This window comes from Denticeps clupeoides, chromosome 1 (assembly GCF_900700375.1).
Source record: "Denticeps clupeoides chromosome 1, fDenClu1.1, whole genome shotgun sequence".
Classification (NCBI taxonomy): Eukaryota; Metazoa; Chordata; class Actinopteri; order Clupeiformes; family Denticipitidae; genus Denticeps; species Denticeps clupeoides.
The window spans coordinates 31,311,612-31,333,155 of record NC_041707.1 but is presented as its reverse complement, the minus strand read 5'-3'; the positions used below and the strand labels follow the sequence as shown (position 1 = coordinate 31,333,155).

Below are 21,544 nucleotides of genomic sequence, written 5' to 3'. Positions count from 1 at the left end.
CTAGACAGAAATTTAAGAAGTTAAAGTTTCAGATGGGATTTAATGCTAAAACCATATTGCCAGCAAATCTTAATCCTAATATGACAAACATTTTTTTCCTCTCAAACTATTTAGCGTCAAAAGCAGAGTCCAGGGCCCACTCTATGTGTATAACAGGCCAGTTCTCCACCCTCGGTCGAACTGGCAGCATCAACTCCACGCTTCATTTCTCTGAGACACGAGACTCTGGTTGCCAGACAGAGGAAATCAAGATAGTTCCATCCATGCGCAGGATCCGGGCTCAGCGGGGTCAAGGAATTGCTGCTCAGATGGCCCAAATCTCCACGTCATCTTCAGGAAGCCTTTCTGCCGTGAGTGACTGCAATGGTTTTGCTTTCACCCCGCAACTCAGCAGAATTGATCAAGATTTCCACAGCCTGCCTCGCACCAGTGCCCGGGTGAGTGCACAGCCTGAGTCCAAATATGGCAGCCTCTCGTATCGAATGAACAATGGCTCTTCAACTCCCCTGCGTCATCAAGTGGGGTTCAGTACAGGGACAAACAGTATTCTGAGTCCAAATTTCAGAGTCATCCAGAGTGAAGAGCAAATTGCTTCATCCTCAGCCTCTCGCAGCCTCAGTGATTCATTGCATTCCACCTCTGACTTTGACTCAGTTCCTTCTGAAAATGGAGCACCTTCCTTACAGTCCGTACCACCTTATCCTGCTAGTAAACAACCCAGCTCAAAAGGCTCTTCCCGGATGCAGTCAAGTGCATCCCTTAGAGAGGTCCATACAGAAACCGGCTCTCAATGCAGCACACCGAGTGGCCTGATATGCAGCAGCCCCACTTATGCTCGGCGAGAGTCCAGCTTCTCTGAAAGCAGCACCCAGAGCTGCAACACTCTCACCTCAGAGCAGTGGGGGTATGACAATAACTGCTGCTCAGACAAACCCCAAATCATCTCTAGCTGCTCTTCTCCAGTGAACCACGCGTATGGCAGCTTGGAGCATTCACCTACCAAGACCGACTCCAGCTCACTGTACTCGGTGGACAATGAGGGCTACTACACGTCCATGCGCCTGGATTCAGGACTAAAGTCCCACAGTCATAATTGCATCAGCAAGTCTGCCAATGCCAGTCACGGCACTTATGGATGTGACCATGAGAGCCACGGTGACCGTTCAAGTCTTGGCAGTAACATGTCACTGTCCCGCAACTTTTCCCTACGCAAGGCTAAGAAGCCTCCACTCCCACCACAACGCACAGATTCACTGCGTCGCAAGCCGGTGAGGAAGTCCCACCTTAGTGAATCAGTTTTGAATGAAAGGCTCATTACAAGCCTTCAGCAAAGTCTGCAGATGAACACGAGGAGTCAGAGGGCATCCTTTTCACCCCAGAGTCCCTCCAGTGACTTTGAGGATCCCTGGGTGCTGCGTCCCAGGAGCCACAGCGCCATCGGTGTAGCCAGTAGCCAGGTATCAGACCCTGCAGCTATGTGTTCAGTTGTTCCTTCAAATAGTGACAGCAGCAGTCAACATTCCGACTGTAACGAGTCCTGGGACTTTTGCACAGACTATCAAGGCCAAAGATCTGAGAAAGGGCTCTCATGTGTTACTCGGTCTGCCAGTGAAGGAGGCGTTAGTGGTGTCATGATTGGCGGGACCGTTCAGAAAGGCACCCGGATGTGCCTGCCCTTAGACAAGGCAAACCCAATGAAAGATCCAACATCTCCAGAGAAAATACATCGCTTGACATCACCCTCTAGTGGTTACTCCAGCCAGTCCAACACCCCAACTACTGGTACTCCCTTTCCCTTGTTCATAAGGGCCAAGTCTCCTGGGGTCGCAAAGCCGAAACCCAAAGTTCCAGAGAGGAAGTCCTCGTTGGTTTCCTCAAAGTCTGTGTCTTCGTCCTCGTCCACCTCCATATCCTCAAACACTTCAGATACCACAAGGAACCCTCAACTGCCTCCTGCTCCACCTCTGCCTGGTTCTGCCTCACCTCTTTCACCTCATGTTATTTCTGAATCTGCCCAGACATTTACAACATCTATACATGGTTTCACCTCTTCCCCTCCTCTTACTCTGCCTTCCTCCAGCCCTGAAAAAGAACAGACATTTCCTCTGTCCTTAGCGTTTGTTGATAGTCAGGAAATCACAGACACATTAAGTTCTCCTGAATTTCCTTCTCCACCTCCTGAGAGGGAAATCATTCTGGATTGTATTTTGCCTGACACGTTCCAGCCCCAACCAAACTTACCAAGTCTTCTTCCACCACCACCCTTACCAGTGATGAATCTCCTTTCAGAACCTGTGACACAAGTCTGTCCCAGATCTGTGGATCGTTTAGCTGTTGAGATATTAACTGATCCATGTGCAGGACAACAAGAAGAGGCTGTGAATAGTCCACATCCTCTGATAACAACTGGCCTTCTAGAAATGGTGCGACTTCACTCACTAGAATCTAAAGATGAAGGCGTTCCAGTTGAGGAACAACAACAGGATTATGACCTTCAAATCTCACGAAACCCTGAAACATTCAAAGACCCTGAAATATGTCAAAGTTTCATGATGATGCCACCCCTGTCTTGTTTAATTGAAAATGCAATGCAAGAACCACCATCTGTAATGGAGGCTTCACATTCAAATGATCCCGTCACAATTGAGTGTGGTGAACTAGAAGATATGTGTGAAGAATCTCCTAATAATGTATGCCCAGATATTATCTCCCAGCAACCAGAGCCTGAAAGCATGTCCTCTGTCCCACCAATTGATGTACAGACATGTCCTGTAGACCTAATACCTCGCACATTAATCATGCCTCTCAGCCCTGACCCACCTGTGCCATCCAGGAAACCCAGACTTTCTCTTATTATACCCCCACTTCCAGCCATTCCCAATTTTGAGGTGGAATACCCCCAGGTGCTAAATATGAATGGATCTGTCATTCTGAGCCCAGAGGGTGGTCTTGGTCTTTTTGAAGCAGTCAACGGACAATGCTTCACCATGCCCCCAGATGAAGATGACAGTGATTCTGGAAGCTCCACACCCATGGCCCAGAGAAGACACTCCCTGAGCAGTGAGCTCTCCAGCGACAGCTTTCAGGGACTGCGCCTCCAGGACCTCACAATCCAGGAGCATGATCTTGGGCTGAGTGATGACAGGAGCACCTCAGACGGAGATGATGAGGCGGACAGCACAACCTCTGGATCAACAAGTTCCAAAGAGGAGGAATTTGGTGAGTCAGATTTGCAGAGTTTCATTACACCCACAACACTGTTTGTGTTAGAGGGTGTAATCATATAAATATATGAATAAGCACTGTGGAGAATGACTCAAAAATCGATTATTTAATGAGGTGTGCAACTTTAAGTGGTTTTGGCGTGAAAATTTCAGGAAGCTTTAATCTGATGTTTTATAGAAAGCTTTGCATTGCGAAACCTGAAAGCTAGATGAGGCACAGTTGGCTTTCTCTGAGCCACAGAGCGCGGATGGTTAAATGGATATAGAGTAGGAGGCAAATTATAAAGCCCGGCTGCTTCTCTGTGTGTTGCGTTGCCCCCTACCCCCGCTTTTCAGTGACACAGTCATAATGCACTTCTCAAACACACACATCCTCCCCCACAGCTGACGAGTGGATGAGCGAGCTGTTATATGGTCCTGTCAGTTTTCACGTTTCATTTGCTGGCTGTAAATGGAAATCACATGTAGACTTGTGTAGCATGGCAGACAACATATCAAGCCAATTGTGAACCATTCCTTTGCGGAGACTAAAGTGTGAATGTGTGTGTGTGAGAGAGAGAGAGAGAGAGAGAGAGAGAGAGAGACGTGATTAATTAAAGAGTTTGAATGCAGGACTCTGGGCTCCTTCTCTTCTCTGTTAGGGTGTGAGCGCTTTTTGCCAACTGTTCTGTACTGTTTTCTTCAGTTTCATTTGCAGGTGACTCATCCTGTTTCTTTTCTTCATATTTTAATTCATGGGACCACCACTGACCACCATGTGGCACTGTGTCCTTTAGGTGTTGTGCTTGAATCTCTAACTGAGGACAGCTTGCTGACAGCCAGCAGAGACGTAGAGGTGCAGGACGAGATGGTGACTCCCGCACGGCCTCGGACCACAGAGGATCTCTTTGCAGTTATCCACAGGTACAACAATCTTCGATGAAAAAAAGTGAAATGAAATGTTGATCATTATGTTCTCCAAATGGCCATTGCTTTTTCTTGACTTATTATCAGAAGGATTCTAAAAATGTTTTTCAGATGCATCATATGTATGAAATTATTTAAAACCTGCAATTTCTGTAATGCTGATGTTTAGTCTTTTCAAGCACTTCTTAGTATAAGTTCTAATTTGTGATAGAATTTCTCACATAAAAGTGACCCAGTCATGTGTGTTTCTTTACAACTATCTTAATTCAACATATATAATAATGGTAGAATATATAATATATTGTCAGCATGTAGCTAAAACTTATGTTATACATATAATGATGGGAAACAAAATGTAATCCGACTTACTTGTATGTTTTGTTATGAAGGTAAGGTTTAATTAGAGCATTGTGATATAGCATAAAATTCATATATAATTTGATAAATAAGTTTAAATGTAACTGTTTTTGAAAGGGTAACGTGCCAATAACAAAGTTGAATATTAAACTTCTTACAGATACATCAGCATATAGCATAACTGTATATCATATAAAACAATATCTGGGCAATTCTACTGAAAGGGGACCTTCTAATCATACCCATAAGGCCAGTGAAATACCAGGTATTTGCATAATGCGAATGATTATATAAAATGTTAGGATTTTCTGTATTCAGCTGTAGAGTTTACATGACAAATAGTGTTAAATAACACTATTGCTTGTTCATATTTTATAATTTTATAACCCCTCCAGGATTCCAAGATTTTATTTTGTGATTTTTCATAGCATAATGACTTTTTTGCATAGAGCACCAAACGGGCTAGGACGCTCCCAGTCATTTCCATGGCGCTGTCAGTACCTGACCGGTACCACTTGCCCGATCAGTTCCACGCCTGCGCAACACTTACTAAAACCGGCAGATTACTGACAGATTGTTTTGTTTTGTTTGTTGGGTCTACAGTATTTTTAAGACCTTTAAACTCCATTAATGATATTTAAGGCGTTATTTTTTTTGGAAAGTCGAATTTAGGACTTTTTAAGGATCCACGGAAACACTGCCATGCGCTCTGTGCTCTCGCCCCAGAACGAATGGCTCGTGCTGCAAGTAGGCGTGGTTTCGTGCAGGTGATGCAACTTTGTTAATTTTGCGAGGAGCAAATAATATATAATAATATATATTATTGCATATCGTTTATACCGTTTATATTGCGCAGCCCTGGGTTTAATAAATCCAACATCCTGTTCCTTGACAAAAGGCCATCCTGTTTGCTGTTCTGCACACTGGACTTACCTTGACAGAGTATGTTTGTTCTTTCCCGTGTGGATCGCGTCTGTTCACGGCTTTGCTTGGTGTGCTTGTGTGTTTCTCTGGAGCAGTCTGAGACAGCAGAACATAAACGCCCGATTACAGGCGTGGAGTGGACTGGCAAGTAACCGTGTACATGTCCAGTCCTACTAGTGCAAGGGACTGGACGAGAACGCCCTGAACCCGTTAACCGCCCTTTAGTTTACAGTTTAATCCCCTTAAAGGCTATTTTTAGTTGTGATGTTTGGGTTTAGGCTTGTTCGTGTTTTGTAGGTTTATATTTGTGTCATAGCATGATAATAGCCTAGTTCACGTTGCACAGATTTATAAATTCAATTTAATGTAAATGTCTTGATATTTTATGGCTTTTAAGTTTGAACAGATATTTTTCAGTTATGGTAAAAAGCATCCAGTTGGCCTACTAGCAGAGGCATAGTTTAGGGACTAGAATTTAGGTGTGGTGTGAGATATAAATTTAATTTTTACATTTTTTTACTTTGGAGGGATCAAAATCTAATTTCCCAGTTTACTCCTTCAGGTCAAAGAGGAAGATCCTAGGCCGTGGCGACTGTGATGAAGAACGGGGCCAAAACCTCCTTTTCCCTTCCTCCCCTGTCACCCCGACAGGAAGCTGTCCTGCCCTTTCCCCTGGGTCCCGAGCTGCTGGGTCCATTCAGCGCAGCCTCCGCCGCTCCACCACCAGCAGCGACAGCTTCAAAGCCCTTCTGCTGCGGAAAGGCACCCGCTCCGAGTCCAGCTTCCGGATGTCAGCCGCCGAGAGGCTGCGGAATACCGACCCACGCCTCCAGCGGTCCCAGTCCGACTCTTCGCCGTCGCCTTTACCCTCGCCCCAAGAGGACGAGGGTTCTTCTTCCATCTCACCTCTGGCTCATGGCTGCAGGGCTGCAGAGGAGTGGCCTGTGCCCCGTCTCTCCCCTGCACTCTGCCCTGCCGCCGGAAGGCATGGCCGCTCGCGCACTCCACCATCGGCCGCGAGCAGCCGCTACAACACCTGCAGCCGCATCCCCAGCAGCCCCATGACCGCTATCTGTGAGAAGGAAGGAGAGCTCACCGAGACCCTGGACTGTGGTTCAGACAGCGAGCCCCTGGAACGCCTCCATCGCCCCGTCACCCTGGACATGAACTGCAGTACACCACTGTGCATTGAGAGCAGCACATAAAACAGTAAAAGAGGGTTCCTGCTGCCTGCCAGACTAAACCTACAAAAGAGTTTGGCCTCACCACTGGCCTTGTGCAAGCCCCGGTAGAACATGCAACAGAGGAGGTGCTGACACTTTATTTGAATCCATTTTTTTTTGGCATAGTTAACCACCATGTCCAAAGCGGCAACCACAGTTCCTTTCAGAGATTACTATGAAATGTATGTTTTCCATTGTAGAAATGTTTTTTTGACAGTTAGATTGTTCTGGTACTTGTAGACTAGCTTAGGATGAGGTGCCTGATATTGGGGTTGACAATGTGGTTTGGCTTGAAAGAGGTCGTTTCATTGGGGAGAGAGAAAGCACTTACTATTCACGCTGCCACCTTGACAAAATCACCCGCAGGGTGAGTAGCTGCACATACTGAGGGAAAACACAGAATAAAATGGAGAAAGTAAAGTTGCTGAGAAAGAATGTGAATGTTGAAGGTGAAAGAGTTTTCTAAAGGTTTCTAAAAAATTGTTGAGACTGTATATTTGCACTAATTCAATGTTTTATTTCTGATGTCCTTTAAGTATTTAATACACAATATGCAATACATTGTAAAGCCATGCCTGATAATTCATGAATGATGAGGTTACAATATATTGTAATTGAAATAAGCCCTAATCGAAATAATTCATTCATAATGTGGTCAGTGTTGACCACTAGTAAATCATCTACTATTTCCTTTGTACTGGACTGCAAACACAACTTTGTACATTTTTTGTATGTTTTATTTTAACAGGAAGTACTTTGTTAGACCGTCCCTTTATAAATTCCTGTGGTTGTCTGGCAGTAGGTGAGAATATCCTCAGGTGACAGCAGTTTGCCAACACTGAGTTTATCTCTGTAATAAAAGGATGGTATTACTCGAATGTTACTGTTGTTTCACTCATGTCACAACGTCCCACCTAGCTGAATTTATGGATGGCAAAAGCCAGGGGTCACCCTTGTTTTATCGTAATGGTAGTAGCCTAGTGGCTAACACACTCGCCTGTGAACCAGACCACCATTAAGTCACAGGCTGAAACCCTGAGGAAGTTGCTATAGGGGGACTGTCCTTGTAACTACTGATTGTAAGTCAACTCAATGCAAAAGCTTCCCCTCACAAGTGTAAATCACAACAAAAAAAATGTCTTCTGTGGTGTTCTTAACGTTCCAAACTAGATATAAATTAAAAAAAATAATAATTATTGCACTATCCTGGATGAATGATGTATCCATATTGCAGAGCACTGAAAAAAAAACAAAAGCCTTCACGTACTTGAAGTAATTGTGTCACATGGACGTCATCGGCCATTAAGAATCAAGGCTTAATTCCCTGTAGATAGCCACTGACGTCGTAATGTTAAGATTAGGTCCTTATCCAGTTGGACAGGGCAGGGAGGGAGTGCTAATGTAATTTGGAGTACACTGTCACAAACAGCTGTTCCCACCTACACCACCATATAAAATAGGTATAAGGCTTTAAAATAGCATGTGCGCTCATTAATATTTACAAAGAGATGTTTAGCACTAATTTACTGAAGTTACAGATGGACAGCTACCCCAACTGCCAAATTGATCAAGGTACTAATAAATAGTGGGAACAATTTCCAGAAATTCATAGAAATGTGACGTCTTTGATAATATTAATTTTATACAACAACTTTATAATGTCTAATATTGTTCTTAAATTTATGGATGGTTTTGTCCTTACTAAGTGAACAACAGAATTTATTTATTGAATGGCGGAAAGTCAGGTACCAGCCAAGCAGTCTGCAGTTACGAATATTTGTGAATAGGTCATTGTGAAAAATTATATGGATTCAAGCAGATACCTTTGAAAATGTCTCATAAAAATGTCTTCCCTGTTGAGTATTCCACAGGCTGCAGATTTTGTGTCTGTTTTGTATTAGATGCTAGCATAAGTGAAAGTGAAGTGGTTGTCGCTGTAAAGCACAGCACACACAACAAAAACTGTGCTGTGGCTTGGGATTCGAACAGACAACCTTCCAATAACAGGTCTGCTTCCACCACTGCCCCATAATGGAACTCTTTCAGGAACTCTCAATGCTGCAGGCATCCAACATGGATGAACTTGGATAGAGATTGTGAGCCAGGTCTTCGCATTCAAAATCAACATTTAACCTCACAAACGCTCTTCTGGAATAATGAGCAAATATTCCCTGTAAAGCATTTCCAGAACAGTGGAAGCTATCATTGCTGCAATGGGGCTAGAAATGGCCCGGTATCCCAGCACTTTGTCCACAAGGTAGTGGTATATTTGAAGTGTTATTCCAGAATGCCTTTAAATAAAACCACACGTATTTGTAAAAGGTTGAAGTAATCCGTTAAGGGTGAGACATAATGCAGCCTAATGGAGACCTTTGTCTGATGTACATCTAAATTGAGATTCTCTGCCAATTGTCTTTTACGCACAGTTTCTTAATGAAATTGTACTCACTTTAACACGGCCGTCCCACTTCCTACCCAGTTCCATAGGCTGCATGCCACTAATCTCTATTGGGACAATCATGCGATGCCTTATGCAATTAGTGCCACCTCTAGATAAAGAAGGATGAGGACATTGTGGATCAGACAGGTCAGAGGCAGTCCAGGGTAAACAGAGCTCTTAAATCAAGCCGTGTTACTCAGGTAGGGCACAGCGTATCTTCCTTCCTCAGTCATTTACTTGCTCTCAGAAAGGACATTTCAAGTACTGCCTTGCTTCCGGACACCAAATAAGATTCTGATCGGTGAGTCAGGCAACGTTTTGACTTTAATGTAGAGCTTGCATTGAACAGAGACAATCGTGCTGTCTGTTTAAATAGATTTTTAGCCTCTTGTTGGTCCTGCCTATCACCCACACCACAAGACTTAAAAAATAATGATCAGAAATTTCAATACAGTTGTATACACTACTCATTTTATGAGGTTTGCTTCATGAAGTGAACTAAGCTGTGTCCCTCATGGTTCGTGGCTTCAGTTGAACACAGCACAGCTTGTGTTGGTTTGCTTTAAAATGCTTACGTATTATTTATGGCGCAATATTTAGAGAGGAATACTTATGGTATAGTTTTATATGCTACTCGGTTTATGTGATTCACTTTAACACTGACTCTCCCATAGATGGTAATGTTCCTGTTTAAAATATGAGTATACATCGTATGTAGTAAGATGTGTATAGATTTAGACGGTCAGAGGTTGCCATCTTATTGACTTGACTTCTCGTGTCTCATCACCAGGCGACTGGACATTGTCCCTAATCCACACTCCAACTTCCATGGAAATTCTCTCACGCCTCTTCCCCTACGGCAAAACCCTGGCAGGGATGAAATCCACGCTGCTCCACGTGCTGCGCCTACCGGACACCACCGCGGACGCCAGCCGCCGCGCCACCACCCGCCTCCCGGCGCTGAGCGTCCGGCGCGAGCTGGGCCCCGCCCCGCCCCGCCCACAGCTGCGCTCCTCCGCCCGGCCGCGGGGAGGCGCTCTCACGCCCTTCGCCGCCAGGCTAGCCGGGATGCTGGCACTCCCGGCGTTCCACGCCAGCTACCGGCCGCTGGACTCCCAGTCGCCAGACGCTTCCACGCGATAAACAGTTTACATACACCGCGGACGGTCCAAGGAGCTCGCTACACTGATTTAAATCCAACTTGTACGTATTTATTACAAGGAATCTTTCTGACACGTATTTTAACAGTAAAGGCCATATTCATAGAATACAATATAGTATAATGATGTACAACATTGCTTGTCACTTTATTTTCGTTACTTATTTAATGCTTATTTAATTTGAATAAATGTGTATTCTGATTGCCGTGCCTCTTTTGCACAGTGATTAAATTCTGCTCCTGGTCTGCTTTATTTGTATTTGTGTTCAAAGTGTGTGTGTGTGTGTTTTTTTTTTTTTTTTTTTTGCAAAGAACATTTAATAAAATATGTTTTAAAAAATCACCGTCTGTTTCTGATTGTGATTTTTGAAATGCACTTTTTCCATGTGACACTTCGTGCAGTAAACTGTCAATCGTGTAATGGTGTGCTTAGATTTTCCACAGATGATGTTGTTCTCTTACTTTGCACCTCCTACTCAGCTATTTCGTGCGTAAGACACGTACAAGGTCTGGCGCGGGTTTAATATTTGATTTTTTTTTTCAGTCTTGCTCAATCTTATAATCACTGGAATTAATCATTGTCGGGTTCTGCAAAAAAAAAAATGTGGGTATCAAACCCATGACAAGGTAAACTATTAAACTTTGATTAAATATTGATAGATTTCACAGGCATTCTTCTCTTTATGATCGCGCATAGATGCTAATAAATAAAATTGTTTTATTATCACAAATCAATGTGGGTTTCATGCTTATATTGTTATTTTAAGCTCAAGACACCTGTGTCTGACGCGCAGCCCCCTCGAGATGGAGGCGTGGACGCGCACGACTTTGTTGCCAATTCCACTTAAATTACAGGGCATTGTGATTTCATTTCTTTTTTTCATGACGTGGATATTACCTATAAAGTGACCTTTTAAATTGTCAAGATTCGTTATTTTTTTATTGCCCATCTATAGGAAAAGAAACCCGACTAGAGTCACCTGCAATTAAAGATTTGGTATTTTTATACAGATAAAATACATCCACTTTCTACAACCGTATGATGATGCAGCTGTTATAAATGGAAGTAATACTGCCACTTTTTACACATAATTGTTTCACGTTTCCCCCGCGAGATCTGGCAACATTGCCACGTTTTTTTTTAGAAGCCGGGAAGCGCTTAAAATAAAATCACTCAGGGACGTGTCTCGCTTTTTAAGAATAAGATCACTTTTGACACACGGCGCATAATATGGAGTATTTATTGCTAGAACTAATAATCGATTAAAAAAAAAACTTATTATTGTTTTGGGGATTTGTTTTTTTATGTTAATGTTTTCCAATGGGCACCCTACAAAAAAGCGTGTGCTGGAGGTTGAGCGTGCCGGTTTTTTTCACGGCTTTTCTGTTTTTCCTGGACGTGTTTACCGTGCACGGCTACTCGTGCGCCAAAGCGACCGAGAACAGCCATCGCAGCCTGAGCCAAAAGCTCCTCGTGGAGAACGCGTCCGCGGCTCCGGTGCTTCGCGGCAGCGCCGCTGCGTGTGTGAGTATGGGGCGGCGGGTCTTCCTGCTTGTCGCGTCGCGCCATAACCGGGCCCGTGTCCTCCAGAGCTCCGGCGACGTGGTGCTGGGCAGCGGCCTTGTGTACGGCCAGACGCTCTATATGACGGGACTTTTGATTGGGTCGGTGGTCAGCGGCGTTATCTCGGACAGGTACGAAGTTGCTGTTCATCCCCCTCCTCTGCAGTACGAACGAATGCATGGAAGGACTGTTGGTATATAGGCGTCAGGTTAAGAAGGACTTTTATTTGCTTTTAAAGAACTCAATGAACTGATGATCCATTTTCCCACTGCTCTGGGACACAAAGTAGCACCTTGGTTCTCAAACTGTAGTACACCTGGAAGGGCACCTTCTCCGCTCTTCTTAATGTTGTTACTGTGCGTTGAGATTTGTTGACAGTAAAAATATTCATAGTATTCATATTAGGTGTAACGTTGAATCCTGGGTAAACTAGTAAAATCTACCGTTTTTCTCATAATGTTTTCAGAGGTGGACTGAAATCGTCTCTTCATTTTTTTTGGTAACGTTTGACTACCTGTTTACTACATTTAGATACGGGAAGCGAGTGCTTCTCCTCGGCTGCTCCTGTCTTCATGCGGTGGTGGCTCTGCTGACTGCATTTCTGCCCTTTACACCATTCTACCTGGCAGCACGGTGCATCACCGGTCTCTCCTGTTCTGGAATCAACATGAGCAGCATGAGCTTAGGTAATGTGGCAAAAAGCCAAAATATCAAGAGTCAGTTTTGCACATTGATTAGTAGAAGCATGTCGGATGAAAAGTGCCATTGAATGAAACTTTAAATGGACTTTAGCCCCTTACTATCTCTGGTACAAAGACTCTGTAGTAACTGTGTTAACAAAATAGAGTTACCGAATAACTAGGAGCTGTCACTGGTGCTGATTCCCGAGGTTTTAAGGTGCTAAAAATGACCTTCATGCTGCAGTCCATATAGAGCATGAAGTTTACTTTTTGCTAACCCATAAAATAAAAAACATAAATGACTTTTCTTAATATATCCTGTCAAGTCCCGTTCATATGACTGACACGCTGTCAATTCCTACTCAGTTTTGCTTCAAAATATGTCATGTCTAGAAAATCATTTACCCAATAAAATTATACGTCCATTGTTTGAATTTGTCTTAGCATCTTCATTACTGACTATCAAGAGAATAAAAGACAGTCCAGTGACCTTTGTTTCTAATAATTCCTAATCCTGTACCGATCATCTCTTATTAAACTACTTCATAAAACATTGCAGGGGTGGAGTGGAGCCAGCCAAAATACCGCACCTGGCCCCCAACCCTGCTGTCCTTCATCTTCAGTTTGGGCATGATGGGGTTGGCAGTGGTGGCATACCTTACCCATGGCTGGATGCAGTTCCACCTCGTGCTGGCCCTTCCACAGATCCTCTGCATGCCCCTGTATTTGTAAGATGAATATTCCTACTTACAATATTATACTTTCATTTTTTTTTATTCAGACTTTTATACAGTTACTCTGGCTCAACTCAGCAAATATTTGGTTGTCAGGTATACACGTAGTAGCCTAAATTACGTAATTTGTTAAACGATTATGTGATTTACCTGTTAATTAATGCATACATTACTGTCTGGATTAGCAATATTCCAGAGTCTCCTCGATGGTTACTCCTGAACAAGAGAATGGACACATTAGAAAAATATCGTAGCAGGAGCCCCGAAGACAGGGAATGTCTTGATCAGGTATCAAACCTCAAACCCAAAGCTTGGTTTTGTCTGTGTATTTTTGTAATAAACAAATCCCATTATAATAGCAAAAATCTCAAGATGTCCAATAAGAAGTGGAGCCTTCTGCTTGCTTCACTTTTCAGCTGCTTGACACACTGGAGACTGACCTTGAGATGTCGAAAGTCGAAAAACCTCAGTGTAAACACACTTCTGACTTCACTCACCTCAAATCTCCCATCATAGTGATGAGAGTCTGCATCATGGGCTATATAGGGTAGGTAAATTACATTAATTTACATTTATGCATTTTACAGATCCGTTCCAGAGTCACTTTCAATCAGTAGTTACCTGGACAGTCCTCTTCGAGCAACTCAGGGTTAAGTGTCTTGCTCAGGGACACAGTAATAGTGAGAGGGGTTTGAACCAGTTACTTTGTAGTCTTCTGGTTCATAGGCGAGTCACTAGGCTACTATAACCCTAACTGCTCTGGATAAGGATGTCTGCTAAATACTGTAAATATATAATACCAGCAGTTTTACCAAGGTACAGTCTGGGGAACTGAACAGAAACGGCCTCTACAATATAGTTATAATTCATGAGTTTACCCAAGAACCTCAGTTGTAACCTTTGCATGATGGTTTTAAAGGAAAATTAACATACCAAGGAATTTCTTGTCATGTCGCATTTTAATGTAGAGTGAACTCCGAGAGGCCTGTTTCGCAAGCGTAGTTCTGGTGTAAGGCAACCGTTACGTCACAGTTTCAACCTTGTGTTGATTAAATAGCAGTTGACACACCAGTTTTCATGCATAAACCCGGACCATTTTCTGCTCGATCATTACAACATTACAGCTAAAGTCTTCTGCACTGTCACATGGTTACCATCAACCTTGTAGATCAGAGGTCACCAATCCTGGTCCTAATGGGAATTGTCTAGGACATTTTTGTGCACACAAAGGGAGATATGTCTCCCTTTATTTGTATCTCTAACTGTGCATGTATTCAACAAGTATGTAGTCATTTTTCCATGTGCCTTTGTTAACTAGTTAACTGTTTTTCAACCCTCCCTTTCCCAGAATGGCTTCTGCTCTGACATACTTTGGGATCTCCTTCAGCGTGGGACACTTTGGGTTGAACATCTATTTGGTTCAGTTCTTCTCTGGCCTGTCTGAATCACCCTCACTTTTGCTACCGTTCCTGCTCGCACGTTGTGGCCGCCGGCCCTTCACTATGGTCTCCCTGATGGCCAGTGGCACTGCCAGTCTGATGTCCCTCTTGATGTCTAAGTTCTGTGGTGAGTGTTGGTTTTTAGATTTGTTTTGTTTGTAGATATCTATTTGGACATATCTGTTGAATCCTTTCCTCACCTCATACTATGCTCAAGCACTATGAAGCAATATTATTATTATTATGTACATTTTTGTGACCATTTACCTCTAAAACTACTAGCAGAATGCTATGGATGCTTGTTTAGCCTTTGAATTGGGACTTATGGTAAAAAAAATCCCGCTGATTTTCTAAACTGACATGGGAATTTTTTTTCCAGAATGAGGGAGTTGTTTGGAGTGCTTTGAAACACTCGGAACACTCACGACCTGTTATAAACATAGAGTCTGTTGGTCTGTGAAATCTATTCAGCAATGAAGGGCCACTGGGTGATTATTACAGGGGTTAGGAAATACACATTGGCACAGGAATGGATGGGAATGGATTTAACATTGTATTATTTAGTATAGTTTCTCAGCTAAAAGGCTAAACCAGCAGTGTTACACAAGTTACATAATGAAACTACTCCAAGTCCATATGTTTATTGTTTTATTTCTAGACTTGCCGCTGCTTGTGGTGACGCTAGCATTGGTGGGCAAGCTGTGCATGCAGTCTACAACATGTGTTTCTTTGCTTTATGGAATAGAATTATTCCCAACTGTGATAAGGTAACTGTTCTTATAAATATGATTCTTATTTACATTAGATGCAATTCTTCATGCATTCAGTCTGCTGTATGCCATGGCATTATATAATTTGTGGGTGTTTATTAGTACTTTAGATTGTTTTCTCAAGTGGTTTGGTTTGATTAAACTATCATTGGTTGTAGTATAATGCAATAAAGTACTGTACAGACAGATAAAATACACAATGAATTAGAAACGAATACATTCAAATTTTGGCATTTATCAAATTACATTAGTTATGGGTCTTTATTTAAACATATTTAATCCTTACAGACAGAAGTGCATTGGACTGGTCAACCTGTGGTTTCGGATAGGCAGCATTATTAATGCAGTAGTTGCCCCTACGGGTGAGATCCCGTTGCCTGCAATGATCTGCTACAGCAGTGCGCCGATTCTGGGGACTTGGCTGTGCCTTTTGTTACCAGAGACCAGTGGTGTCCCCCTGCCTGACTCTGTCCTGGACTGCCAGAAACAGCCCAGACTGAGCATGCAGTGTCTTCCTTGCTCCAGGTGAAGCACTCAGAATTGTCATGAGTGTGTGTGTGTGTGTGTGTGTGTGTATGTGTGTGTGTCATCATTAAAGGAGGTCATGTGCATTCAATATTCAAAATAGTGTAGATATGTATATTTTAGGGCTGCACTGATTGTCTAACTGTGGGTGGTAGTAGCCTAGTGGATAATACACTCGCCTATGAACCAGAAGACCCAGGTTCAAATCCCGCTTACTACCATTGTGTCCCTGAGCAAGACACTTAACCCTAAGTTGCTCCAGAGGGACTGTCCCCTGTAACTACTGATTGTAAGTCGCTCTGGATAAGATTGTAAGTTGCCGTAAATGTAATGTAAATGTAATGTCTAACTAAACAGTCTAAACGTCCTGGATCAGCGGCGCACGGGTATAGGTGTGGGAGGCCGAGGAAGGCGCTGGTAGCGCAGCAGCACCCAGGAACCGGACAGGCTTGAGCTAGGAAGGGAGTGTGTGAGCGCCTGCGCTTCGAGGCACTGTGGGATTCTGCAGCTTGCTCCATAGCGATAATAAAGAAGGCGGACAAGAAAGGTTAACACTGGCAACCACAAAGCGATGATTGGAGTGAAAGTCATTGTGATACACTGCAGCACAGCATAAGTTGCACATAGCGAAATGTGCCCTGCTCACCCTTAGTGAGCAGCCATGACAGGCGCCCGGGGAGCAGTTTGGGGGCATGGTGCTTTGCTCAGTGGCACATCAGTGGCACCTTGGCGGATCAGGATTCTGATTATGAGGCTGCTTTCTTAACCGCTAGGCCACCACTACCTTGTTGTGGTGGCCTATAGAGAAGAATGGGCTGGATTAGATGAGAAGATGGGTGTCTGCAAGGCCACTACCTGAACTTTGCTGCAGACAGGCAACAGCAGGGGTAGGCACACAAAAAAAAAGAAATAATTTCGATAATTTCGAGATGGTGCACCGCACCGGTCGACTACATAGTCAATGCAGACAGCCTCTCTAGGCATCCTTGCCACTCAGCCTGCCTGTGTAAGCTACCAGTCCCTCAGCCCAGGAACATCTGTCATCAAGCTCTTAAATGTGAATTAGTTAGCTAGGAATCCAGCAGGGGAGGAGGAGCAGCTAGCCCAAACAACTGAATGTTGCTTGTTCTTAACAGTGATGGAATATCACATGATTCGTACAGATGTACTGTACGTTTCATGAGGTATACTTATTATGTAAAGGGATTGTGAGGGTGGTGCACAACTATGCGGTTTACAGCATACTAAACTTCTGTCCTAAAATTTATCTGCACGCTCACCTGTCATGTGGATCGGTGCATCCCTTGTATATTTCTATCCTAGCATAACATATTAATCCGTTTAAATGTATTAACTTTAGTAACACATTTGAATGTTTTTTTATCCAAGTTCCATTTAGGTTGATCATGTCTTTCATATAAGAATGTCTTCATCAGCTATCAGAACAATAACACAATAGTGTGTATATAATGACAGTACTAAACCTGTCAGGATTGCCTGCAGCTGGGTTCCACACCTGACTCCAATCCTGACGCCCCATAAATGCCAGAGACTTCCGCCCCGTCGAGATCTCCGGCATTTTCGTGAACTTGACATTGTAACCGTGTAGGCGTTCGTAATTTCAGTTCTGGCAATCGCCACACGCCTACGGGTTTGTTTACGTTCGTTTGTGTTGTTCCCTTTTATTTCCCGTTTTTGGCCACCGCGCCATTGTTTCTTTGTATTTATTGTTTGTTGTAATAAATCCCCTTCCCAGCATGTCAGACCTCTGCGCTTCCTTCCCTCATAAGTCCGTAGTCGTGACAAAACCAAATGTAAAAAAAGAGGAATGATGTTCTTTTCATTTTATTAATTGAGTCAATTCAGTTATATTGCTTTTTTAAATAAATTTATTTTAAGAACATTTTCAGAACAGTTTTTTTTTTTTTTTATAAAAACAGGACACATGGACATCTACACACAGAACAAGGTGAAAGACAAATAACTGAAGGAGGACGGGACATGGCAGGATACGAATCATAACAGATGGAAACAATGGATGGGTGCCGCGCATGATGGCTATAAAGGGTGCCGCAATTGCTCAGCACCCCAGACCAAGTTTATCCTTATGAGTTCTACTGCCATTTTCTACAGTTTTTTATTACCCTACTCACCTAGTTTTCACCCATCTGGCCTTTCTGTCTGTACTGTGGCTGTTTAATACACACTCTACAACCATTCTATATCGAATATGAGAGAGAAAGTAGGTGTCAGGATTGGCCATAGGTTCTGCCTACAGCTGAAGCCAATTCAGACGGCGGACAAGAGGCACCGTAGTTCCGCCCTTCGATGGCTCTGTCATGAACTTGACCTCGCAACTGTTCTGTTTGTGTTTTGAGTTCTGGCAATCGCCACACGCCTGCAGGCTAATTTATGTTGATCCCCTTGATTTCTCATTTTCGCCCATCGAGCCATGTTCATTTGAGTTCCTTTATTGTTATTAATAAATCCTTGTCCCCAGTATGTCCCGCCTCTGCGCTTCCTTTCTCTGTCGTGACAGCAGGCAAGCAGATTAAATATCTTTTCAGTATTCAGTTCAGACATGAATATATGATGCATCTGTCCACTGGCTTATACAATTATTTATACAAATAAAAACCTAGACATAAACTGTGAAATATGTTTCGGTAGTTTAAAGGACATTCATGTGCCCGATGTAGGCTTTTGAAATGGTCGTTCTGGGCAGTTCCAGGTTTCACCATCAAAACCACTTCCTGATGTTAACAAGAAACATTTTTGCAGAAGTCTAATCAGAGACAGATTACACTTACCACTGTCAGCTCCTTGTAGCGAAAATGGAAAACATGTATGAAAATGTGGTTGACCTAAAGACCAGAAGGGAAAATGAAGTTGAAGATGCTCTACAGCTACAAAGGGGTAAACCCTCTAAACTCAATTAATAAAAAAAAACGTTATTCTTTTTTCAATAGCAATTTTGTTTGTGATTATAATGGACTGTTATTAATTCTGCAAAAATTGCAACACGATTGATTTCAGAAAATGTAACTTCTTTGTCAGCAGGTAAAAGGCCTGAAGAAAGACACTTGAAACTCAAAGCAGTGTGGATGAGCTTGACCACTGTACTGTTAGTTGCCCTCATAGTCATGTGTGTCCTTTTCTACTACCTAACTCAGGAAAGAGATGAGCTGATCAAAGAGAAGCTGAGTAAAGCTAGGTTTTGGGGTAAGTTGCTTAGAGCTCGCAATGAACAGACAACAAGTCCTAACTGTTCACTGGTAAGATTTTAAGACTTCTGTTGAACTATTTTCTATTGTGTAGGAACACCAGGAATGCGGACCTTTCTTTATTTTGGATCAAGTTTTTATAGTATATCTAATGAACAGAAGCCCTGGAATGAGAGCAGAGCAGAATGCAGAGGAAGGGGAGCAGATCTAGTGGTCATCAACAGCCTCGAGGAACAGGTCAGAGATAAGATATCAATACATCAAATGAGGCTATAGAATACCAGTTTGCTCACAGACTTGTCTTGTGTGAAAGGAATTTATACACAATCTGACAATCAGAACTTGGATTGGACTGACTGACAATGAACAAGAAGGGGTCTGGAAATGGGTGGATGGCAGTCCTCTGACTGAGGGGTGAGAAACTAGACATGTATTTCTCCAACTTTCCATAGTGGTGATATGTAAGGAACGTGACCAGGTAATTTAGTTATTGTAGTTATTATTATGGATTTTTTGTTCCCTCCAAGAAAGAATCTATTAACATGTGTGCGTATGCATGCGTGTGTGTGTGTGTGTTTGTGTATATATATATATATATGAATGCCATATCCTTTTCTGCCACAATATGCTAGAACAAATAGGTATTTTGTGACTTTTTCAGATATTTTCACAAGAATGAGCCTAACGGTCTTAAGTGGGAGAATTGTGTTGAAATACGGCATGACTGGTCGGACAAATCATCCAACAACTGGAATGATCTCCTCTGTAATGTGAGCCTGATTTGGATCTGTGAGCAATCAGAACTTGCATAGTATGACATTTGTTAAAAGTAAATGGGTAACACCCAGCCATCTAGTGAACAATTAGATGCTAGGTATCATGCTTAAGTCCTTCATTGTTAAAATATTGAAAAAGCATCATTCCACTTGTTTTGCATGCTTTCCACAGCTGAAAATATTGAAGTTTATTTACTGGACATGTCCATCAGGAACACATAAAAAAACGCAGGTTGCATTCAAGTCAGAGTTGGTGTTTGTTTGTTTTTTTTTGCTATAATGTTCCAATTTGGATTTACTAAAAGTCTCTAAAAATATGCTCATCACCTTGATCACCCAGGTTGACAGAGAGACAGAGGAAGTTTTCTTTTTTTTGTTAGATTCCTTGCACTTTAATAGGGCCTGTGATGGTACGTAACAGTTACATCCCTGGCCTAGGGACAGGGACATAGCAAATAGTAAAAAAGAAGAGGAGCAGACACAAAACAACACAAATGCACTTATTGTAAAGCGTTTATTACAAACAAAAACATATTTAAAAATAAGTCTATCCTTCACTTCACACCACTTCCTTCTCACTTTACACCAACACCCACTTCTGTTGGCCTGAAGCAGACACCATTTGAGCCCTCTGTCCTATTACAGCCCATCAATCATGACACGAAGGGGAGGAGTCCAATCATGCGATAATAAGGATGCATCACTACAGAATGAGAGAGACAGACATACAAACAAAACATACTCCACCACAGGACGTCACATAACTTAAGCCGATATACCCTTTTGAACTAAGTCTTGCTATACGGGTATGAAGAACAGATATGGACGACATTGCACTGATGTTCGTCGCTTTGGAGAAGAGCGTCTACTGAATGGGGCCAGTGAGGAGCTAAATGCGGCGTCCACAGGCTGTGAGCAAAGCGGAATTCAAGCGACATTGCAACTTTTGAGCTGCAGGGGGCGCTGTGACACGGCGCCTCTTTACTTCTCATGTTCACGCTTCTCTTTCAAAGCAGAGCTTAGATTTAAATCCCACATTTACCCTGAGAGACAGAAAAACGTGGCGGAACAAACGCTGGCCAACGAACCTGGAACGGACTGGGCTTGTGGCTGACCGTGAAGCACAGAGCTCCGTTTTGATCGGAGAGTGTACAAACGTGAGCTGAATGTGAGCACATGTGCTGTGAGCGTTCTAAAGTTGTCCACTATCTGGTCCCAGCGTTCGCTGTCAGACTGTGGGCCAGTGGGCTGCTAGTAGAGGTGAAACCATCATTGCTTCCTTCCTCTTAAAAGCAGCCTTTCCGACAGCAGCTCTCGCTTACGGCCATACCACCCTGAGAACGCCCGATCTCGTCCGATCTCGGAAGCTAAGCAGGGTCGGGCCTGGTTAGTACTTGGATGGGAGACCGCCTGGGAATACCAGGTGCTGTAAGCTTTTCTTTTTTTACCCTCAAAGAGCTGGAAATAACAATCTCACACAATGTACTGTGAAAAAGAAAAACTGTACATTTGACATTAAAAGTCTTGGATGAGTAATGAGCTAGAAAGTTCATATAACGTCCATGTACAGCATTTATCAGACGCCCTTATCCAGAGCTA

General features: G+C 43.0%; 2 protein-coding genes, 1 long non-coding RNA gene and 1 other non-coding gene across 12 annotated transcripts in view; all 4 read left to right on the top strand.

Annotated features, from left to right (window-relative positions):
* Positions 1-7,512, top strand: part of nhsl1a (NHS-like 1a) — a 46,772-nt gene extending 39,260 nt beyond the window's left edge. For 8 of the 9 annotated variants that reach the window (XM_028977411.1, XM_028977393.1, XM_028977430.1 and 5 more), the window contains 3 exons: positions 115-3,219; positions 4,001-4,127; positions 5,974-7,512. In XM_028977411.1, coding sequence (XP_028833244.1) covers positions 115-3,219; positions 4,001-4,127; positions 5,974-6,616 — 3,875 coding nt within the window. In that variant the 3' untranslated portion in view covers positions 6,617-7,512. Of the gene's footprint in view, positions 1-114; positions 3,220-4,000; positions 4,128-5,506; positions 5,556-5,973 lie in introns of all 9 variants that reach the window. The other variant, XM_028977450.1, reaches the window with a different exon arrangement.
* Positions 7,513-9,191: 1,679 nt separating this feature from the next.
* LOC114799460 (uncharacterized) lies at positions 9,192-10,435 on the top strand. The gene is made up of 2 exons (XR_003751241.1): positions 9,192-9,375; positions 9,865-10,435. It is a non-coding gene; the product is annotated as an uncharacterized LOC114799460 (long non-coding RNA).
* A 988-nt stretch (positions 10,436-11,423) lies between these two features.
* Positions 11,424-18,475, top strand: LOC114796396 (solute carrier family 22 member 8). Its single transcript, XM_028990316.1, has 10 exons — positions 11,424-11,758; positions 11,825-11,928; positions 12,329-12,483; positions 13,037-13,205; positions 13,397-13,499; positions 13,628-13,758; positions 14,560-14,777; positions 15,309-15,417; positions 15,709-15,945; positions 17,886-18,475. The coding sequence occupies exons 1-10, from the start codon at positions 11,555-11,557 to the stop codon at positions 17,965-17,967; spliced, it is 1,512 nt and encodes a 503-aa protein (XP_028846149.1). The 5' UTR covers positions 11,424-11,554; the 3' UTR covers positions 17,968-18,475.
* Positions 18,476-21,261: 2,786 nt separating this feature from the next.
* Positions 21,262-21,380, top strand: LOC114803014 (5S ribosomal RNA). Its single transcript, XR_003751856.1, has one exon. It is a non-coding gene; the product is annotated as a 5S ribosomal RNA (ribosomal RNA).
* The last annotated feature ends 164 nt before the right edge of the window (positions 21,381-21,544 follow it).